Below are 23557 nucleotides of genomic sequence, written 5' to 3'. Positions count from 1 at the left end.
TGTTTGACTGTCCACAATTGATCTTGCATAATGCAGGGTTGATCAGTGTCACATTTCTTGTACCAAGGACCTAGATTCTCAAATATATATCAAATCCGTCAATGACAACTATATCATTTTTTAAATGTATAATCACAGAGCAATCATCCCTCCAAATTATAGGATAAACGTCCCACCAGGCTTGCCAATTACAACACTCCTGTCCCTCCGGCTTATGGGGATGTACCAGAACTAGACAATTGCATATAAGCAATTTTGCCGGCACAAGCCAACGTTAGATTAACAGCAAAGAATATTACATTTCTAAATGTGACAGCATACCCCAAATCCCCCAAACGGTGAGAGTCTTAAAGGCACACTGTGCAGATTCCTAAATCCCATTGTTCTGATATATGTACAGTATGATATATACTGTAGTGTGGCAAAAATACTGTTTGCATTCTGTGTATTTAGCCACTTACCTCGTAAACCCTATACTTAGTTGATCGGGGTCTCTTAGGGCTCTATACTAGATCATCTAGTATTTCCCTCTACACCAAATCTCTTTGCCGATCTACAAGGTCATAAGGCGTCGCTGGTAGATCGGCTATTTTCGCTCAATATTCACCCCAGAATAACGGCTATAGGGTTCAAATGGTTTGAGCTTACCTTCGCAAATGGTAATTCGTGCCACAGTGTATGTATATACAATTACTGTATAGACAGGTTTCCTGTTAGTAAACATTGAGAGGAATATGACCGCGCAGCTGCGGGGGGAAGCCTATGGGTGCGTTTGGAAATTACGCACCGGAGCACACTCGCCTATTAGTTTGTATTGGCCAGTGCGCTCACTGCCGCTCAGGGCTGTATTTTCGAACGCGCCTTCCACCCCCAGGCATGCGCAGATTGCGCATTCTGCTCTGTGATGACGTCGCTCGGAAACCCGTCTATGTGTATATATGATCTCCTGACAAATTCACAACCCTTAAAATCGCCAAGGTGTCCCTTTAATGCCTGAGCACATCAACTCAGTCTGAGCGGTCTTACACTACCGACATTTGACAATAGTTGCACAACAACTATAGCCTGATACAGTGGCTTCTTGAAATCAAAAACATATAGAGTTGCCTAACGAGCATGCTGTATCCGAAAATATCATGTTTTGCATTATTTAATCGCTACTGAATTTGAGGTTAAATTATGTCATGTGAGAACAATCACTCCCTTTCCTCTCTCTACATTTTCTGGATTATCACACAGCCACACATAAGTCTGAGATCTTTTTCCTAATACTATGCTGGCATGGTCCGTCACCTTTCAGAAATGTCATTAATTTAGTTTTTTTATGTACATTTGAGTGTCAACTCTCAAAGTGAGTCAAAGGCAGCAAAAACCCAACACTCAATATTTAAAATCACAACCATTTTTTGTTGATACATAATTGACACAAAGAATTTAAGGTCAGACTTTGCGGATTACAGATACATTTGAATGACAGAAACCTGCTAGAAAGATGGACAAGTAGACAATAATCTGCATATGAGAGAGAGAGAGAGAGAGAGAGAGAGAGAGAGAGAGAGAGAGAGAGAGAGAGAGAGAGAGAGAGAGAGAGAGAGAGAGAGAGAGAGAGAATTTCATTGCTTTAGGCAGAAATGTCACTGCATACTGTATCATCACTATTATTATTAGGGCATGCCTCCTGGCAGAGATTTACCCTCTATTGAGCGCACCTTTTTAGTTAGTTATTAGTTAGTTGTTTACCTTTTTAAAAAGTACTATAAAATGTAACTGATATTATCATTATTATTATTATGAATAAAAAGGTTTGTCTGTAAAGCTAGGCAGTGCTATGTTCAGCAAGTGATATAAACTCAGAGGAATGTCTAGGGTACATTACAGTAAGCCTGGCGTGTTCCCTTCTATTGCCGTCTATATTCCAATTTAGACTGTCTGGACCTTCCCCCGTCACACTGGGCAGCTTGGCTCTGAGCAGTCCTAGAAAAAGCTGTGGTATATCAGGGCCAGCCCTACCTAATCATATCTTAAATCTAATTACGTCTTCACAAATCCTGCATAAACCACTGAGTCAGCCCATATCACTATCAGCATTGCACAGGTGTAGCAAATTTATAGATGGGAATACAACTTAAGGGCACAAGCTGTAATCACAATTTCAAACGGATCTAGGTAATGCATTCATGGTGCACACGGTCGCTGTCGGGTGGCAACCTTGTAAGTCCAAAACTAGTACTTATCAGGAAATGGAAAAAATAACCTGTGTTCCAATTGATCTAATGTAGTTATTATTTAGTCACAAGCTCTGGTTAAAACTTGTCATTGGTTCAATATTTATAAAATACACCAGGGGTCTTCAACAGAGGGTCAAATCTTTGTGTGATATGATTTTTTTTTACATTAACCACTTGAACCCTAGCATCCCTTTTCTGAGGAGAACTTTAGCCAAAAATAACAGATCTACAAGCTCACAACGCCTCGCAGTGCGTGGCCTTGTGAGCTTGTAGTGTCAAAAATGGTAGAAATATCAGAGATAGCCGATGCGACAAGTTGTGAACTACATCGTCTTTTTTTGCTACTTTTGTGTGACTTTGTAGTCTTGAGCAAGCACACTTGAGGTTTCATTAAAAAGAGACTGAACTGGCTGATGCAAGGACACGTGTGACCTCACCCATGATGTGATGGCATTAATACTCTCTAATATCAAGTGTCCATTTCACCCAGGCCATTGAAATTCAAAAACTATGCAGCGCAGCTTATTTTCATGGGATCATAATACCAAAGCAGGATGCACAAGACTAACCTGGATATTCAGGTCTGCCCCCTTTTTCATCAGGAGCTTCAGAAGTTGGTGTTGCCTGTTCTGTGTAGCCAGGTGAAGACAGGTAAGCCCTGAAAGTACACCCCCATTTACTTACATGAAGCAAAACTTACTGAGCGGTTGTTTCCAATTTGTGAATTTAAAATTCGTTGTCAGTATAATTCTACTAACTAATTGCTTACTTTACACAATGCAAATATTTCGTTTTGCAGGTTAATTTCTCATTGACGCATAAGCCGAGTTTTGCACTTGTACTAAATCCCTGCCCCTCAAAAAAAAAAAGAAAACATGACAGGCAAATTGACCATTTTGAAGAAAGTCAGACAAGCAATCTGATACGATTTCAACTTTAGTACACCACCACATACGCAGTACACACACACACACACACACACACACACACACACACACACACACACACACACACACACACACACACACACACACACACACACACACACACACACACACACACACACACACACACACACACACACACACACACACACACACACACACACACACACACACACACACACACACACCTGCCAACCCTTTCTGTTCTCACCAGGAGACTCCTGTTATTTGACCCCATCTCCTGGACGTCTCCTGTTCTTCCATTTCTCCTGTTCTTATCCTGAACAGGATAAGAACAGGAGAAATTGTGTGGCCCCTCACTGATATGCAGCCACGGCCATTCATGTTAATTTGCTAGTTCCTTGAGTTTTTGATTATGCAAATCACGACGGCAGTATTTGATTGTTCTTTTTGTTGGAAGGTGTGAGTGGGCTCTCTTCTCTCTCTCTGATTCTGGCACACACCCCCCAAAAAAACTCTCTTTCTGAGAGAATGGAATGTTGGAATGTTACTCTTTTACTGTCGCTTTATGTCTGGATAAACTCCAGTCCAATGCAATTTTAAAGAGATAGTCATTTTTAAGTAATTAGTGGTTATTATTAAATATGGCTCTTTTATTGCTACTTTTAACTTTTTAATGGATCCTATGTAAGTTTGATTGATTGATTGATGTACTTTATTTAGTAAGACATGAGAACAACAGTACATGGAAGTACAAATTCACAATACAAGGTCTACTAAACTGGAAGACTCATAAAAGCACAGAGCTTGTTTCAAATGAGTTCCCCATGCACACAAATCATGATGACATATAAGAGACAGACAGATATACACAACTACTATAGAATGTCATACAATCAGTTTACAGGTTACTGGTATGAAGAGTGAGAAATATGTACAAAAGGAGAAGGAGAGAGGGGGGGGGGGTAGGGGGGTAGGTTAGGTTAGGACTTAGACAGGGGCCATTTTCCAATTGCAGCCTCCTGAAGGTGTATCTTTAGGGCTGTTTTGAAAGAGAGTAGGGTTTTACACTCCTTTACTCCTTTTGGTAGGGCGTTCCACATTTTTGATGAATAGCATGAGAACGAGTTACTTCCCTTTGTTGAGCCAAAAAAGGGTTGGACAAGGTTTGTGGAGCTGCCTCTGGTATTGTGATCGTGGACATCATTAACATTTTGGAAGTATTTTGACAAATACAGGGGGATCCCAATGTTGTGATATATCTTGAAGACCAGGCCCATAGCAAGTTGCTGTACTCTGTCCGCAACCCTAAGCCATCCAATCCTATCAAAATGATCAGGGGTTAGATGGATTTTGTAGTTGAGGCCAAGAAGTAGCCTTACAAGTTTGTTTTGGGATGTTTGGAGCCTTGTTTTTAAGGCCTTGGTGGTGTTGTGATACCATGAAGTACATGCATAATCGTAATGACCTTGTATGAGGGCCACTGCAAGAGTCTTCAGAGTCTTCTTACTGACTTTACGATCAATACTCCGCAAATAGCGTGTTTTTTTGTGGACCGTTTTGATCGTTTTTTCAGCATTTTTGTCACCAGAGAGGTCAGCCTCCAAGATAGAGCCCAGGTAGGTAATTTCGTTTTTTCTTTTGATGATATCATCACCCGCTTTGATCGTGAAGCTCTCTGCCTTTCTGAGGTTAGGAGTGGACCCAAAGAGGATGCATTCCGTTTTGCCCAGGTGTAATGAGAGCTTGTTGTCGGAGAGCCAGATGCAGATCTTGTTGAGTTCAGAGCTGAGAGTTTTCTCAACCTGCAGCCTGTCCCTGTCCGAGACTAGCAGGGCCGAGTCATCTGCGAACAGGAACAGGTTGCAGTCGCAGGCTGACGACATGTCATTCACATATATCAGGAACAGTAAGGGTCCTAGTATACTTCCTTGGGGAACACCACAAGTCACTGGGAGGGGGGGGGACTGGGTGCCGTTTACTTCCACCACTTGCTCCCTCCCTTCCAGGTAGGATCTCATCCAGTTCACTGACGTGTCATCAAAACCTATTGCTCTGAGCTTATTGATCATAATCGGGTGATTAACGGTGTCAAAAGCCTTCTGGAGGTCCAGCATGACCATGCCGCAATATTTGCCCTTTTCAATCTCTTGTTTGATAGAGTCGTTCAAATAGAGAAGGCATGTGTCAGTGGAGTGGTTTGTTCGGAAGCCAGATTGGAATTTGTAGATTAGATTTTTCTCGGCAAGATACTTGTCGACCTGTTCATAGACTATTTTTTCCATGACTTTCGAGATGGAGCTTAGAATAGAAATAGGGCGGTAGTTGCCAGGGTCTAATTGGTTTCCTTTTTTGAACAGAGGGGTCACCCTTGCTTTTTTGAAGTCGTTGGGGACCTGTCCCTGTGTGGTGGAGAGGTTGAATATGTGGGTAATGATTGGAGCAATGGAGGCGGCTGAGTCTTTTAGAAATTTGGGGGGGGATATTGTCGAGGCCTGTGGCTCTGTGTTGATGAAGAGCACTCAATTTTTTAAACACCTCTTCTGTTTTCACAGGGGAGAGTTTAAAGTCATCTTTGCAAACACCCTGTTTTTCGTAAAATGAGACAACATACTCCTCACCATATCTCCCAGAGTGTGGAGGAAGTTTTTCAACCAAATCTGAGGCTACGGTCGTGAAGAATATGTTGAGGATTTTACTCACTTCGTGTTTGGATGAAATGAGAGTGTCATTCACCTTGAGGCTTAAGTTTGAAAGCCTGGTTTTCAATTTTTTGCTGCAGCCTAGGAGGTTCTTGAGTAGCCTCCAAAGCTCTCGTGTTTTTTTTTGATTTTCCTCAATCTTGTCATCGAGGTAGCTTTTTTCTGCTAACAGGAGCATGCTATTTACCTTGTTTCTTAGCTTGTTTTTTTCCTTTTCAAGTTTAGCTACGTGGGATTCGAGACCTTTGTTAAAACATTTGGCTAGTTTGATCCTACTTTTATGAAGCTCAGAACACTTTTTGTCTCTGACTTTCATGGCAGTAAGGATGTCCGAATTCATCCATGGTACCGAGCGGGTTTTGACCCTGATGGTTTTCATGGGAGCCACACTGTCCAAAATTTGAATGAAAGGCTGATAAAGGTGTCAAACTCCCAAAATACACCAGAATACTGGAAATTACATCTACTCTGTTCAAAATTTCCTGGGGGGGACCCCCAGACTCCCCGCTTGGGGGCGTGGTATGACCCCCCACCGGAGGTTGGCAGGTATCTCTCACACACACACACACACACACACACACACACACACACACACACACACACACACACACACACACACACACACACACACACACACACACACACACACACACACACACACACACACACACAGTAAATGTCCCTAAACAACAACACATCATTAGCTCACAGCAGTAACAGAACAGTTAATCCTGCGTTCACCTCTCCAGTTCTGGGTCTCTAGGACTGGTGCCAGTTTGCTGGGCGACACCTCTCTGGTCATCTCAGTAGCACAGTCAATCCGGCCCAGCTGGCAGGCCACGTGCAAAGGGGTGTTCCCATCCTGGTCCTGCAGCTCTAGACTGGCTGCCTTCTCAACTAGGCCCTGCACCACATTGGGTAGGCTCAGGTAGGTGGCCAGGTGCAACGGTGTCTACAGCAAGGAAGATGGTGTAATAATAATGCAATCAAAGTAAGAAGAAATATGCTTTGGTTATTTCTTATTACTTGTACAACTGTTCTGTGCAGTAAATAACTGTGTGTGCTCACGGACAGCATACACTAGTATGCAATGCATAAGCTTTTGTTTTTCTTTACAAGACCTACTGTACAGGGACCAACAAGATTTTTTAAGAAGGTCTGAATTAAGCAATCAAAAGCCCCCCAGCTATTGTGTGGCTTTTGGTGAACTCTTCTACAAGAACAGGATTCACTGAGTCACTGCATGAAGTGCTGACTCTCAATTTTGACTCTTCAGATGTTTTTCTTTGAAACAAACACAGCCGTATCAGCTTGCTTTCTTCAACCCTGGCTAGAGCCTTGTCTGTCATCTTAAAAGATTGGAATGGTTCTTCCGCCTACGCTCACAAGGATACACTCCACTGTTTCCCTACGGTTTTGTTTCTACAGGCAGGAGGAGGGGAGTTTCCATTCAAAGTCCCTCATGAGCTAACAAAGGAACCACCCACAGTGATGAGGGGTTTGTACTGCAGAGAAAGAGGAACAGTAGTTCCCTTGGATTCGAGGTCATAAATAAAACTATACTTGTCACTGTCAACACGTTGATTAAGAGGAAGTAATGCGGTGCCAAAAAGTTCCAGACCTTCGGTAGCCTGACTTTAGATAGTGTTGCATTGCACAATTTCACATACCTGGTACAAATTGTTTTGGATGTCCAGAACATCTTTGGGGAATAGCTGTATCAACTGGTGAGAAAAGTATTCATCTTCATGAATGATTGCTAAATGCAGGATTCTATAGGGGTGACAAACAAACAAACAAACAAGTTTCACATTACATGCTTGCGAAAACCAGTAGGCCTGCTGTCACATAATTGAGCAACAGAGGCAGTATTTTGAAGAACTGGAAAAAAGAGACGTGGAAGTGATGGGAAGATATATTGCCTCATAATCCTCCCTTCAAATGCATTGCAGCTTACCCAGAAATGCAATTCTTGGTGGGCTGAATAACAAGGTTTAAAGGTTTATACCAGGCAATAGTAGGCAAAGGCCTGTTTAAATTGTGTGAGTGTTGGGTGTTAAACCTCTGTGTTCTGATGTTAAAATGTCTTAACACAAAGCTAGTCAAGAACAACAATTCACTAACCTCAATACCTGAGTGGGAAGTTGTAGCAAACAAAAGTGTGCAAAAACCAGGAAATGGAACTAGTGCTTAATTTAGACCAACCAGCAGCAGCACAAGGCCCCAATATGAAACTTTTAATAGACTACCTTTTGCTTTCAACCAATTCCAAGTTGAGTGATTTAATTAAATACATTATTATAAAAAATTGCAAAAGTGGATTGCATTTCTTATTGTGCTATTGTTACGTTGAAAATAGAAACCAATGTATGTGTATTTCTTTATTGACACAACTTTCAGAATGATGTCATTGTTTTAGTTTTTACATCACATCCTTAGTAACACACAATCTATAGCTGGAAATAAACAAGGCCAAATGTGTTTACATGACATGCATACAGTACATACAGACTGTGTTAATTTCATTGCTCAGTGCTTTCAGGGATGAGTGTTGGACACTTCAGAGTTGCAACACAGGTCTGCTGCAACTCTCTTCTTTGAAATCACAGCTAAAATTATTTCTGTTCGCCACTGCCTTTTATAGAGATTTTTGAATTCTTCTTCTGCACTGTAATTTTACTCAGTTATTTTTCTATTTTATTTCTACTTATCTGTTTTTTACTGTATTACATTTTATTTCTATATATATTTTTTGCTCTGTGTCCTGAATAGGTTCCTATGAAAGACACAGGTGTTGAACTTTTTCTTTTTCCTTCTTCCTTTTTTACTGACTTCAAATGGCCCGTTATAATGCGTTTGCTTAATGTTTAATGTAAAGCACATTGAATTGCCTTGTTGTTGAAATGTTGAAATGTGCAAATAAACTTGACTTGCCTTCCCTAAAGCCTGCAGAGAAACATGGATGCATCATGACCCCACAGATCCACAAGACACTGACGCTTCATCACGCCAGCTGTTTTGACTGTAGGCCATACTTGACTTGGCTTAATACCTGATTTATACTACGTTGTACGGTGGCATCGCACACACAAAATAACCAGTCTACAAGCTCACAATGTGTTGCATCCGTGACACGTTGTGAGCTTGCAGATATGCTATATTTACATTTTATCTTCCATAAAATGTAAATATGTTCTCTAAAATGTAATTTACTGTAGTAGAAAAAAAAATGTTCTTCAATATTTCTTAAAATAAAATATTAAATATTTTAAATATTAGTTCAGTCGCAGACTACTGAAATATTTCAGCCGTGGGTTTTATAGATAGACAGCTGTTATTGAGCTGAAATATATCTGGGATTCTTTTTTAATGGAGTTTCCCTCCTTCTTACATAAAAAAAAAAAAATAACACCTCAATGGTGATGGAAAGGGACTGACAGGTTGATTGCTCTTTGCAGCAAAATACATTGTGATTTTCTTTTATCTTTAGAGAAAAAAGTGTGTTTCCATATCTTTATGTATAGGCTATCTTAGCATTTCATTCAGATAACAAGAAGCAGGTATCGTGTGTTAACCCAGATTCAAATGAGTACAAACTAAATGAATGATGAGCTGGCTTGCCAGCAAGGCCCTTCTGTTACAGTACAACTCATTCATGTCAGAGGAACTTCCTGATTTGAGTAAGAACTAAGAATTGAATGAAAAAGAGCTAAAAATCCCACAGGGGAAACTCAATGTTTGCATGATTCTTTCTCAGTTGAATGGAATTGATGTGGCGTATATTTCAGGTCTTTTCTGACATGTAACTACGCTAAAAGATGACGGACTGAAACCATGAGGCCCAAACAATGAGAGAGCGGAAATCGAACGAGGTCAAACAGTAAACAACATATGTACATCAATGATTAGTTTACATCAGTCCTTACAACTACAACGTCAAACGGTTGATGATGCACTTCAATGGATATTCACCAAGTGAGGGTAGGCTATACAGGCTGATGGGCTATTTTACTCTTCTCTGCTGGCCGGTAACATAAACGTGCTGAAGTTTCATTCTTACACCATCCACGTCACATGCTGTGCGGATGGATAGATTGGACTACATGTAGCAAAATAATGATTTTGGCATCTTTCCCATTCCCTTCTATTTCATGCATCTAAAATCTGATGCAATGTGTATTCCGTAAGCCACTGTGCCTGTTGGGAAAAAGTATATATTCCCTATATCAGTGGTTCTCAAAGTGGGGTCCAGGGTCCAAATGGACCCTTACAGGTCTGTAACTCTGAGTGCATAAACGGAGCCCTTTACGGGAATTTGTATACTCCGAGTTATGGGGGTCCTTGAAATGAAAAGGTTTGAGAACCCGTGCCCTACATTGATTTGAATGTTCTTGGAGACAGACAGGCTGTCTGACAGAAGGCCTACTATGTGCCCTGTCTGTCTTGTATGGGGAAGTCCAGAGCGCCCAATGCTGCCACTTCTGCTTTCCGAGGCCGAGGCGCCCAGTAGAGTGCAGCTACTGTAGATCACTGTTTCCCAAACAGTGGGTCAGGACCCATTTTGGGGTCGCAGACCCATTTTTAATGGGTCGCCAGCAAACAGCCCTTTATTTTTCGTTTCCTAAATTGTGTCTTTATTATTAATTCAAAAGACTTGCAAAGATTTTTTTTAAATGCAATAGCGAATTACATAAATACAATCAAATCAAAGAAATTCAACAACAATTATTTTAAAGAAGTAGTGAAAATAGCTTAATAATAGTTTGGGTTAAATTCAAATTTCTCATTTGGGTCTTCAGCTAAAAAGTTTGGGAACCACTGAGCTAGACCCATGAGCAATGACAGAGCAAATAAAAACCCAGCAGTATTGCATTTTAAACCCCCCTCCCTCAGAAAACAAATAACATGGGAAACTATGGGTAAAATCCCATCTCATTCATAGAACCTATGTGGCAGTTTATAATTGGTTCCATTAAAAGTCCAAAAGTAATCGATTGTTTGAATCATCAGGCATCATACAACACATATCATATGATGGGTATTTTTATTTGACTGCTCATAACCTGATAGATTAGCCTACTTAAATATTGTGCTATGTATGCATGCAGTCAATTTAGAAAGCTAATGGTTAATTACTTCAGTTCTACTGACTGCTGTTATGTGTATTTTATTGTTATGTGTAAAAACAAAACATGTGAAAGTTAGCAATTCACTAAACAATTTTGTCTGGAACATTGAACACCCATTTGCTTCCTTCTCTTGAGTGGGAAGTTTGATCATGCTGGAATGTGGCATGTGCCACTGGAAGGCACTCCACAATCTACTAAAGAATTTTCAGATGACTTGGGAGAAAGGAAAACATAACCTAAAGACAATTTAAGATCACTGTTTACCTAGTTGTATATGTCCCTCAACATCTTCTAATCTAATGGCATGCACCACATTCAGCCAGTGGTGGAAAGTAACTAAGTACATGTACTCAAGTACTGTACTTAAGTACACATATTTGAGGATTTTTTACTTTACTGGATTATTTTAGATTTTCAGTACTTTTACTTCTACTCCACTATACCTCAAAGGCGAAGATTGTACTTTTTACTCCACAATAATTATTTGAAAACTGTAGTTAATAGTTTAGTAACTTTGTAGATTTGTATTAATATTACAAAGCATGCAGTAGCCACTTTATCCCTATATACTTTGACTATTTGAAAATAGCATATCTACAAGCTCACAACGCGTTGCTGCTATTTTCAAAAGATTTGTATACATTTTGAACACTTGTGGAGCTTCTGCATAATGAGTAGTACTTTTTACTTTTGGTACTATAAGAACATTTTGATGCCAATACTTTTATACTTTTACTCAAGTCAATTTTGAATTCCGGACTTTTACTTGTAACAGAGTATTTCTTTCTATGTTGCAGCATTGATACTTTTACTGAAGTAAAAAAAAATGAGTACTTTTCCCACCACTTCAGCTTGAGATCCAAATGTAAATAGCCTAGAACATTGGTTCTCAAAGTGGGGTCCGGGGACCCCCAGGGGTACTTGAGGGGGTTCCAGGGGGTCCCCAGCTAAATGATGGACAGGAACCAAATGGACCCTTATGGGTCTGTAACTCTGAGAGTGTACAAATGGAACCAAATGGACCCTAACGAGTTAAATTAACATTGATTTTACAATATGAATTGGGGTCCCAGAGGTATAAAATGCCATTAAATGGAGGTCCGTAGCCTAATGCATGTCAAACTAGGGGTCCTTGAAATGAAAATGGTTGAGAATCACTGGCCTAGAAGAGAAAACAGAAAACATACGTGTCCCCATCTTCGGTGATAGTGGTGAGCAGGTTGTCCTCCTGGTGTTCACACAGCAGTTCCGTGCTGCTCTGTGCCGTGTCATCCTCGGTGCTGGCTGGCCCTGAGATGCGGTACTGAGCCACCATCTCAGACAGGCTCTCAACGGTCAGGGACGAGGAGCCATACGCGGAATCCAGACGGTCGTCCGCGGCGGAATTAAATTTATTATTATTATCCCTCGGTTCACTGTATTCAGCAGACTGGTACCGCGACGTGGGCTCGTCTTTCGATATCATGGATCTATACGAGTCAATGCCGGAGTCCGCGCGGTTGTCGTCCGACAAGTTCTCTTTTTTATTATAGTCGCCGCTTGCCATGGCGCTGGTGGTGGTCCCCGGGGGTCCCCCTCGGAGTTTTAAGCCTCCTTGGTACCTGGTGTTGTCGATCGCCGAGGTGATTCGTCCTCCAGGGAAAGGCTGATCGCACCTGAGAAAAGTAGCGCTCCTTTGTGAAACCAAAGGAATGTACTGTTTGGTTTCATGCCACCGCACGCTTTCCCTTCCCGAATCTCAAATAAATCGGGCAGTTATCAAGTTTGAGAGAAGAAGCGGTTTAAATTAAATGGGGTTGTACAGCACCGAGGTTCATAACAGCATTCTTCTAGCAACAACAATAAGTGAGACAAGAATAACTCGAAACGTCTAAATGTGTGGTAACACTAACATCATAGGTCAAATGCAGAGTTCGCCTCGCATAGTCCTCTCCTCTAGTCCGGGGCATGTGAGCAATGAAACGCGATAGGGTTAGGAAGGATAGGGGAAGAGCTGACATGTGAAAAGCAAAGCTGTTTTTGTCGTGGGGAATCCCCAAAAGGCGTGGCCCTACTGTGTGTGTGTGTGTGTGTGTGTGTGTGTGTGTGTGTGTGTGTGTGTGTGTGTGTGTGTGTGTGTGTGTGTGTGTGTGTGTGTGCGTGTGCGTGTGTGCGTGCGCGCGCGCGCCTGCGTGCGTATACGCGCGCAGTGGTGTAAAGTAACTTAGTACATAACAATTACTCAAGTAGGCTACTGTATTTTTTACTTTACTAGAGTATTTCCAGTTTTCAGTAGCCTACTTTTACTTCTACTGCACTACATGATCTCAGAGTCAGAGGCAAATATTGTACTTTTACTCCACTACAATTATTTGTGTGCGTGCGTGTGTGTGTGTGTGTGTGTGTGTGTGTGTGTGTGTGTGTGTGTGTGTGTGTGTGTGTGTGTGTGTGTGTGTGTGCGTGCGTGCGTGCGTGCGCACGCGTTGTGTGTTGATCTTGCGCGCGTGTGCACCGGATCACGGATTGCCAGTGAAGCATGCAGAAGTCAGAAGGTAACTTGATCAACACAACACAAACCTTTGCATTGTGTTTTTAGGTTGAGCAAACCCACTCTGTAGCGTTGAACTTGCAGCGCGTGTGTGTGCGTGCGTGCGTGCCTGTGCGTGACCCCAATACTTGTTCGAAGGCCAACTTCAAACTGCACTTTGATATATTATTATGTAACAGTTACATTGTAACTCCATACTAGTGTGCGTTCTAGAATTCTTTGCAGGGGGACGCTCCAGTAGTACATTTAAGTAACTAAGTACATTTACTCAACACTTAAGTAAAATTTTGAGGTTATTATTATTTTATTTTTTTACTTTACTGGAGTATTTCCAATTGTCTGTACTTTTACTTCTACTCCACTACACCTCAGAGGGAAATATTGTACTTTTACTCCACTACAATTATTTGAAACACTTAGTTAGGCTAAGGCTACTAGTTAGGCTACTTTGTAGATTTTGATTATTATCACAAAACATACATTACCCACTTCAACCCATCTTCAGCCCGCCTTGGTACGCATTAAGTGAGCTTGAAGATCTGCTATTTCTAAAGGATACATTTGAAAACTTGTGAAATGGGACTTTCTGCATAATGAGTAGGCCTACTTTTACTTTTGGTACTTTTAGTACATTTTGATACCAATACTTCTGTACTTTTACTCAAGTAAATTGAATTCCGGACTTTTACTTGTAACAGAGTATTTCTACATGCAGAATTGATACTTTTTCTTAAGTAAAACATTTGAGTACTTTTTCCACCACTGGATCCATTGCTATGTGGAATGAAGGGATCATAGAGTTATAAATAATGGGAATGGGATGCATTAGGCTGATAGGCTAATACAAAATGCTCGTTAAATGCAGTCATTTGCCTGTAAAAAAAGGCTAAAGGCTATCATCCATGCTACCCTTGTTTGCCTTTTGTATTGATATGGCCATTAGAGGGCAGTAGAATATCAGCTTACTGCTAGAGAGAGTCCTCTCTAATAATACAAGAAAACTGTCCACTTTTGCGAAGTGGGCACACAGCCTGGGCAGTTTTACGAGCTGGGCCCTGATGAACTGGGTACTTTACTAACGTGGGCCCTGTGAAAGCCTGTAGTAGCCTACCTTTACATTCAATTTATACTTAAAGGACCACTTCACCCATTTCAACCTCATAAACTGCATGGTCCTCACTAATGCTCATTTCTATTCGGTCTGTGTCTCAGAGGGCTGTGGGCAGTTCAGACCTGCTAGTGACACCATAATCTTAAATTACCGTCAAAATATCTCTTTCTAGTCAGGCCTTCTTGTTTTGGGGTTTGGGTTTGAAGAATAAGGAAGTAGCCTAGGCTACTACGTCTCTCATAAAAAGAAACATATACGTTTTATCAAGAGAAAGACAAATGAGTCTGTCGCCCCAAAAAGTAGTCTACTCATATTTTCTGGGACAAATTACACCAATGTCACATTAATCTAGACGAATTTGCCCACATTGAATCCTACTTCTAAGGCCAGTTCATCTGGTTGACCAGTCTCAATGGTTTGCAGTCTCAAAATAGGCCAAAAACGTGACAGAAATATACACAACAAAAAACTACTTCATGCACTGAAAATATAATAACAGTATAATGTTTATAATGGATGTACTATAGGCTACAAGCTGGCAACTGCTGGATGAAGAAATAACTATAGCCTCTGTATTTTTTAGAATGTGTCTGTCTCAGAATAATCCAGACACTAAAACAAATATAGGCTACACTTAAAATGCAGGCTATAGAGGCTATTATATCACATTTTAGTTTATGCTTTTAAACCCAGTGAGCTTCCACGTGCACACTGTACTGCCACTGTACTGCAACCTTTTAAATCTTTATGATTCTCTTTTTTTTTATGGAAGACAAAAAGGGGATATTTACTCGCGTCCCATAAAAATGGGTCCGCGACCCAAACGTGGGTCCCGATCCACTGTTTGGGGAAACAGTGGTCCAAGGCACCAGACATGACTCCAACGCATCAGCTCCACATTGTCGTAGCCACGCAACGGCTGCTAGTGTGAAAGATGTGGGGATGCATCCTCGCAAATCTTTTAATTCTAACACAACCATTTCGGGGTTATACACCCACACCTGATTTCTTTTGGATGATGCTTTGGTGGTGGGGGCTTATTGCTGCAGTTAGCGTTTCGCCGTGATTTGGAACTCGCTATTCCAAAAAGATCATCATCAATGCTGCTCCTCCATCATTTTGCACCATTGTCAACATGTCCCCAGCATCGGCTGCAACCGAGATTGAGAGCAGTACCACCACTACCGTACCAGAGGGTCCCCGTGAGGACGTAAGGACCATTTTATATAATAGGTTCATTTATGAGAATGCTGTTTTGTTTGTTTTTGCTCGGTGTTACAATATTTTAATTAGCCACTTACATCCCATATGGGTAACCGGAGTCCATCATAGTGTCTTTTCTGTTTTCTGTTATTGTGGGGAAAGCTTTCGCTGAAAATAGCCGATCAACAAGCTCACAATGCCATGATGCAACTCATGGCATTGTGAGCTTGTCGATATGCTATTTTCAGCGTAAGCTTTCCCCCCACAATACCTGCTGGGGTTTAAGTGGTTAATTAATGTTGTTCACTGGAAAAACGCACAGTGCGCTGCGAGGGGCAAGTAGCCTACATGGGATTTCCTATACAATAATGTGTCAATGGCCATATAATCATAGGCTATTCATAATAGATGCAATGACATGTGTAGGCTAGCCTACTACTATACTGGGCGCGCACGCGATGTAACCGTGCGTGAGAGTATTTTTGTCTTCCCTCTATTGCACATAGGCATATCTAGTGAAGGATATCAATGATTCTTGCCTAGGCTAGTCTATATGCAGAACCACTAGTAGACTAAATCCATATGCTGCCCATGTTTGGTCCAATCCTGCAACACTATTCATTTTGTTGAGCAGTGAAAGACTATGTCAAATTGCTTAATAAATCCTTGAAACAAAAGAGTTAGGTTTCAAATTATACATTTGAATTTAATTCCTCATTGACTTTTAGAACAAATGAATTTGTTGGCATTTCTTTAGCCTCCCCATTTCACCAATTCAACTTCTATAGGCTATACCTCAAGAATTTAAAATCATAAGTTACATTCATTACACAAGAGTTGTATTCATATAACCTATAGCCAGTCTTATACCGGCCTATCCTATCAATGAAAGTGTTAGAGACTCAGCTAATGACACCATTATGTCTAGAAGATCATGTTGTTTTATGAATTAAATGTTAGTTGTTTTGAAACATTTGTCGTTTTTCTCACAATTATTTCATGGACCCTCAAATAGACTACACATCCTCTTTCAAATTGGATTCCTCTTCCATCAAATTTAGTAGGTCTATTGTCTTTGTCTAAAGCAACATTAAGAAAGAAGAGACTTTTCTTAAAGGTGTCATGACTTTAGCTTTAGCAAACAAGTATTTAGCGCTTTATGTGATTAACTATTTAATTTCTAGAGTTGTTTCTGCTATACCATTATGAGGTTGTACATTTTTTATTTTATTATCATAGACTAATAATGATTTTGCACCAAATTTGATCTTAGTGTAACTACACCTTCATATTGTACATCCCAAAAATAGACTCAACATTCTGTCTCTCACTACTCCAACAGAAAATCATTAGCAGTGTCAGAGACTGGGAGACTCCTGCAGACTGCAACTGCTTTTGTCTGGCACCATTGCTGAATTCATTACAAAAGTGCATTGGCCCAAGTTTCGATCAAGCTTTCTTTTAGGAAGCTTAATTACATCCACCAAGACAGCAGTGAAATTGCCAGCCGTGTGAAAAAAACAGTTTCTTGTTGTTGCTACAATTAGCTCACTTTCCATAGCCAATTAATTCACTCGCTTTTCCACCCCTCCTGCTTTATTAAATGCTTATGCACTCCTTTTTAAATGGCATTAAAGTTGTGAAATGTAGTCCAAATCTACCCGTTTCTTAGACAGCTCCAAGACCAAAGAACCATCTGTCATAATACACAAAATGCATTCACAGCCATGATGCTTAATTTCCATAAGATCTCCAAACATGCATTCACATTTTTGTCTTTTTTATTTTCAGGTGAAATTTGAATTCCCTCCAAACATAAATGGAGTTTGATTTTCTTTTTAGATCATGCAGTTCTACTAGATAAGGGCACACAAGGCAGTTACATGAGCTCATGCTGTATAGCTCCAGATAAATATTAGGTAAGCATTTCCAAAAATAAATGTTTGGAGTGCTAATGTTTTGTGCACAACAGCACATCATTATGTGTTTCTCAAACAGGGGCCAATGTGTGCTAATGCTATGTGATCCAGAAAGTGTGTCGTGATCTATTGATTATAGTAGTAGAGAGTATACAGGCTAACAGTGAATAAACATTTCGGCAGTAGAATAGCCCAGTGGGGAATTCCAATGTTGATCTTCTCTGCCCTGTGGGGTGCTGAGGTTGGCTTAGTAAGGGGCTTGGGGACTGTGTGACAAAGGGGATGGAAGATAATTATGGAGCAAGAACATCTATTATATACACCTTTGTTTTTTACTCAAAGAGTATGTTGGCTTCAATGCATAAATGCAATTTATTGTAAAATCCTCAGTGTAACAAGTGTAACCAAATGGTCCTGTGCATTTGGTTATATTTGTACACTCAGCTACAGTAACGTGCACTTTATTCCACACCTTTGACCACTGCATTCAAGTTCCTCCTTTCTCTGTCATTACATGAGACCATATGCACCATTTAAGCTTTGAACTGTCCTATACAAGCAGAATCAGCATTAGTCTATACAACGTGTTAATTGTCCCTCCTGCCCTGTGTCTTTACATGATAGTCCCTGGGCTGTTTTCTTTCTGATATGCAGGCTGTCAGGGGGAAACCTGTACCGTTACTTTTCAGGAAATGGAAAAAAGAACCTGCGTTTCAATGCAGTTATTATTCAGTCACAAGCTCTTGTTAATATCTTCCTTAGTCAAATATTTATAAATAACCACTTTCAACCAGTTGTCCCTATTTGGGGCATGTCATTATAGGTGAACATTTTCAAAATGTTTCAAAGATATAAAACAAAATGTCTACAGATGAGCAAAAATAGCAGATCTACAAGCTCACAATGCGTCATGTCGCATCGCGTTGTGAGCCTGTAGACCGGCTAATTCCGCAGCTTTTGTGTGACGCTGTCATATGTATAAAATAGGGCATTCATTTCTGGAATGAAATATGGAGATACAAGGTTGCTGTCTGACAGTGACGATATGCAAATGTTTGAATGAAATCAGCTATAATCTCTTCTTCCTGGGGCTTTTGAATCTGTGCCAATTGCCAAGTGTTTGTGGCGGTATTCCCATAATGGTGTGACTAGCTCTTGATAAGGGCATTACGGCTGGCAGTGTCCTGAGGTGGAGAAAGATGGCTCCAGCTTTATACTGGCTGCCTGGGAGAAAGTACAGCATTTATTCTGGATGGTTTGGCATTAACCCATTAAGACCTGAGGCCGATTCTAAAAATGTTTTCTAAAAAACTAACAGTTTTTGGGAAAAAAAATAAATAATAATAATAATAAAATATATGTATATATATATATATATATATATCTCAAAATATTCTATTCCAGGGACCCCCAGAAGCAAAGATTTGAGTTACAAATGTTCGCTTAAAAAATATACGTTCAAAGATTCAAATTTTCACAATTTTTCAAAAACTCAGTGCCGGACTTGAATAGCCAAAGAAATCTAAAATAACACAAATGCGTTCCTGGTCTTAATGGGTTAAAGGAGTGTGGGTTCTCATACCAGACATACTGTATCAGACTCATTTGAACTTTTACTGTTTTCCATTACCAAATGTTGCAAATAAACCTTACTCTTATTCAAATTTAGCATTACTATATGCACATGCCTGTACCTATAAATGCAATGGCAATTAATTCACTCGCTTGTCCACCTGCCTGCTTTATTAAATGCTTTAATGGCATTAAAGCTGTGATATTTAGTTTCTTAGACAGCTCCAAGACCAAAGACCCATCTGTCATAATACAAAAAATGCAGCAACAGCAATGATGCTTTTGTGACTGTGCCTTGATTTCCAAAATATCTCCAAACACGCATTCACATTTTTGTCTTTTTTATTTTCAGGGGAAATTTGATTTCCCTCCAACCATAGATGGAGTTTGATTACCATAGATGGAGTTCTACTAGATTAGGGCACAAAAGGCAGTAACATGAGCTCACACTACATAGCTCCAGATTAATATTAGGTAAGCATTTCCAAAAAACAACTTTCCATTATCAAATGTTTGCAAATAAACCTTACTCTAATTCAAATTCAGCAAACTATATGCACATGCATGTACATACAAATGCACGCACACTGTCTAGTGTTCCTGGTTGGTGGTAAAGTATATATTTAGTATTTCTTCAATTTTACGTTTCTTCAAAGCATTCTCTTGAGTCTTGAAGTTGATCATAGGAGGCACTAAGAGGGAGCCGGTGAATCTTTTGATCATAACACGCAAAGACCATGATAAATCAGCTTACAGCTCATGCATAAACTATGTAAAAGCACTTAGAACAGTGAATATGTCCCTAAATATTTCATGTGCTGCAAGGAATAGAGGCTTTTTGCCTAATCTTAATATATATTTATGTCACCAGTTATTCCATTTTATAATTCTCACGTTAGCAGTTATTATATTGTATTTTATTGAAGTGTCTGACACATGGGCACATGGGCTACAAGTGCACATGGGCTACAAGACACTAAGCTATTTACAGTATGTTCAGCAAACACGTTCTTCCATTAACAGTACTCAGTGGTAAGTCAAAGTGCATACAAATGATCAAAACTGGACCAACACAAACAAACCAGCCATCAGCTCATATTGTACAAATACACCTCTACACAATCATAAACATAATAGACTTAAGCATTCAAACATATGTCTTATCCTGTCTCACTTTCCATGCTTTATCCTAATAATACCGTACAAAGTTTGTTAATGTAAAAGCTTCCTCTCTAAACAGCCATTCTGCCGTGTCTTCATCCCGTAACCAAGATAACTCTGGGTTCTTACTTCTCAATAAAAGAGTAAACCTGGGGGTGCCTGATGGTTTAGCCAGTAGTGCACAGATCATATTATGCTCCTTGTGAGCCTAAGGACCCTAGCCTGGCGTAGCCAGACTATATCACTCGCAGATTCGTCTGGTCCCAGGCTATAGGGCATCGCAGTTCCCGCCCACTTCCTGGTGCCACTGCAAAATACTCAATGCATTTTTCCCATTGACTTTTCCAAAAATATTTATATCAATTCATTTAAGCCTAGAATCAAGCTATCCAGGATACTGGTGAATCATGACCATAAAACGCCTTGATTCTAGGCTTAAATTAATTGATATAAATATTTTTGGAAAAGTCAATGGGAAAAATGCATTGAGTATTTTGCAGTGGCACCAGGAAGTGGCCGCAACTGCGATGCCCTATAAGGACCCGGCCTTGAATCCCGACCCCTAGCATGTTTCTCCTCTCTCTCTGCTCTTGGTGTCCTGTCTCTACACTGACCTATCTGAAAGCTAAAGCATATAAAAAAAAGTCAGCCAGTCATTCATAAATAAATAACAGAGTTAAACCTACCCACATCAATTGTCAATGGGAGTATGATTAATTCACATTGTTCAGTAAGTGCCTTCAGGTTATCGATCAAGCTAAAAGCTTTCGATGAGTACTCTTTTGAAAAGTTATGGTGGCAATAATTGCTGCCAATAAAGCTACATATTTAATTTTGAAGAGACATATTTGAATAGATAGATTAGTTCAGATGAACACTGAGGATTTTACTGTTTGTTTTCTCTATCCTCTTGTGTGCAGCAGCAGCCAGTGAAACAGTCCCTACGTAAGTCTCTATGCCGGGAAATCCACTGGAAGTGCCTGCTGCTGTCCCTGCTGATGTACGGCTGTGTCGGGGCCATGGCCTGGTGCCAGGTGGCCAAGGTCACGCGCCTTTCCTTCGACAGCGCCTACAAGGGAAAGTCTATGATGTACCACGACAGTCCCTGCTCCAACGGCTACATCTACATCCCTTTGGCCTTCCTGGTCATGCTCTATGTGGTCTACTTGGTTGAGTGCTGGCACTGCCACAGCAGGAACGAGCTGCAGCACAAAGTGGACGTGGAGAGCGTGACCGAGCGCATCCTGCACATGCAGCAGGCCACACCCTGCATCTGGTGGAAGGCCATCAGCTACCACTATGTCAGGAGGACACGGCAGGTGACACGCTACCGCAACGGAGATGCCTACACCACCACACAGGTTTACCACGAGCGTGTCAACACCCACGTGGCCGAGGCGGAGTTTGACTATGGGAACTGCGGAGCTAAAGACATATCGAAGCGCCTGCTGGGCCTGGAGTGCTTCCCCGTCACCAGGCTGAGGTTCACCAAGTGCTTTAGCTTCGCCAACGTGGAGTCTGAGAACTCATACCTGACACAGCGGGCCAGGTTCTTCACAGAGAATGAGGGCCTGGATGACTACATGGAGGCCCGTGAGGGAATGCACCTGAAGAATGTAGACTTTAAGGAGTACATGATTGCCTTCTCTGACCCCAATAACCTCCCATGGTACGTGACCAAGTCCGTGTTCTGGACGGTGGCCGCCTGCACCCTCTCTTGGCCTCTGCGGGTGCTGACGGAGTACCGCACCGCTTGCGTACACTACCATGTGGAGAAGCTGTTCGGCTTCGACTACGTACCGACAACCCCATCTGAGGAGCAGCCATACTGCCGCCGCATTCCACGAGTCAACACTATCGACAGCACAGAGCTGGAGTGGCACATTCGCTCCAACCAGCAGCTGGTGCCCAGCTACTCTGAGGCAGTTCTCATGGACCTGACCCAGCTCTCAGGGAGCTGCAATAGCTACTCTGCGTGCGGTGGCTACGGCAGCTACAGGCAGAACTGTGACCGCTGCCACCGCACCATCAGCAGCTCCTCCATCTTCTCCCGTAGCGCCCTTAGTATTTGCAATGCGGGCAGCCCGCGGATCCCCTTCAGTGCGAGTCGCTTCTCCCTGGGCCGCCTGTATGGCTCCAGGCGTAGCTGCCTATGGAGGAGCAGTGGGAGCCTGAACGAACAATCGTGTCCCACCGAGAGCACGCGCTGCCTGTCAGGCCAGCAGGCCAGCGAGGAAGGCCCTCCGGCTTACCAGGACGCGCTCTACTTCCCCGTGCTCATTGTACATCGCAACGAAGGCTGCCTCAACCATGACCATCGCTCTCTGCACAGGAACGGCTCCTGTGTGGAGACCTCGCTATGACCCACAGCTGCCACCGCTGACATTTGAAAAGGAATATAATAATCCCTCTTCCCCGAAGAGGTTTACTGGTTGAGAACGTTTTTCTTTACTCCAGAGGCAGGCTAGGATGGACCTTTTCCTGTCGTTTCACTATTGAGGTGACTCAGTGACCCATGAAGCAATGATTCCCTCACCCTCAACCTTTTCACAAGATGTGGCACACAAAGGTATGAAATGATCCAGAATGGTCGACAATGGAAGAATCTAGAAATGTGTGTCTGAAAAGGGAAAACATAATAGTACTTTCGAAAAGTCAGGGAAAATGGACTCCTAAGAGTGAGGTTTGAAGTGTGCAGCTTTGAAGGAGCATGTGGCATTCTACTTAATATTTTGGAGAAATTACAGTTCTGGCTTCACACCAGTTTCATTTGGTAACTAAAGTGTCATGTTACTGTCCTGCAATATCTACCATTGGAGGACATATACGGAATACAAAGGGGACAAACATCCCACCACGAATGCCATAACTGTATCTGCTTGTTGTAGAACTTAGTTGGAAGCCACAGTAGGAGCATCTGCTTTTCATATTTGACTAAACTAGATCACTAGTGAAATTCCTCGCAAAGATACGACCAACAATTCTCTGCACAGCATTGTAATTAAAACCTCAAATGGGGGTTGACTCATGGAATATGGTGAAGTAATTGATCCCCAAATGGGACAGTATTTGCATACAGCGAGATATCTTACAAAACCTG

At 41.4% G+C, this 23557-nt stretch overlaps 2 protein-coding genes across 2 annotated transcripts in view; one reads left to right on the top strand and one right to left on the bottom strand.

The window, feature by feature from the left end:
- Positions 1-12938, bottom strand: part of nfkbie (nuclear factor of kappa light polypeptide gene enhancer in B-cells inhibitor, epsilon) — a 15098-nt gene extending 2160 nt beyond the window's left edge. Inside the window, exons 1-4 of the mRNA XM_084081933.1 lie at positions 12152-12938; positions 7506-7608; positions 6577-6787; positions 2798-2886 (exon numbers count right to left, since the gene is read on the bottom strand). Of these exons, the coding sequence (XP_083938059.1) occupies positions 2798-2886; positions 6577-6787; positions 7506-7608; positions 12152-12510 (762 nt within the window). The 5' untranslated portion in view covers positions 12511-12938. The remainder of the gene's footprint in view (positions 1-2797; positions 2887-6576; positions 6788-7505; positions 7609-12151) is intronic.
- Positions 12939-15737: 2799 nt separating this feature from the next.
- Positions 15738-22820, top strand: tmem151ba (transmembrane protein 151Ba; the record flags this gene model as incomplete). The annotated part of the gene is made up of 2 exons (XM_084083098.1): positions 15738-15812; positions 21378-22820. The coding sequence occupies 2 exons, from the start codon at positions 15738-15740 to the stop codon at positions 22818-22820; spliced, it is 1518 nt and encodes a 505-aa protein (XP_083939224.1).
- Positions 22821-23557: the final 737 nt, after the last annotated feature.

The sequence above is a fragment of the Gymnoscopelus microlampas genome (assembly GCF_963454915.1).
Source record: "Gymnoscopelus microlampas genome assembly, chromosome: 16".
Taxonomy (NCBI): Eukaryota; Metazoa; Chordata; class Actinopteri; order Myctophiformes; family Myctophidae; genus Gymnoscopelus; species Gymnoscopelus microlampas.
Note: the sequence above shows the minus strand (reverse complement) of the source record. Positions and strands in the feature narration are given on the sequence as shown.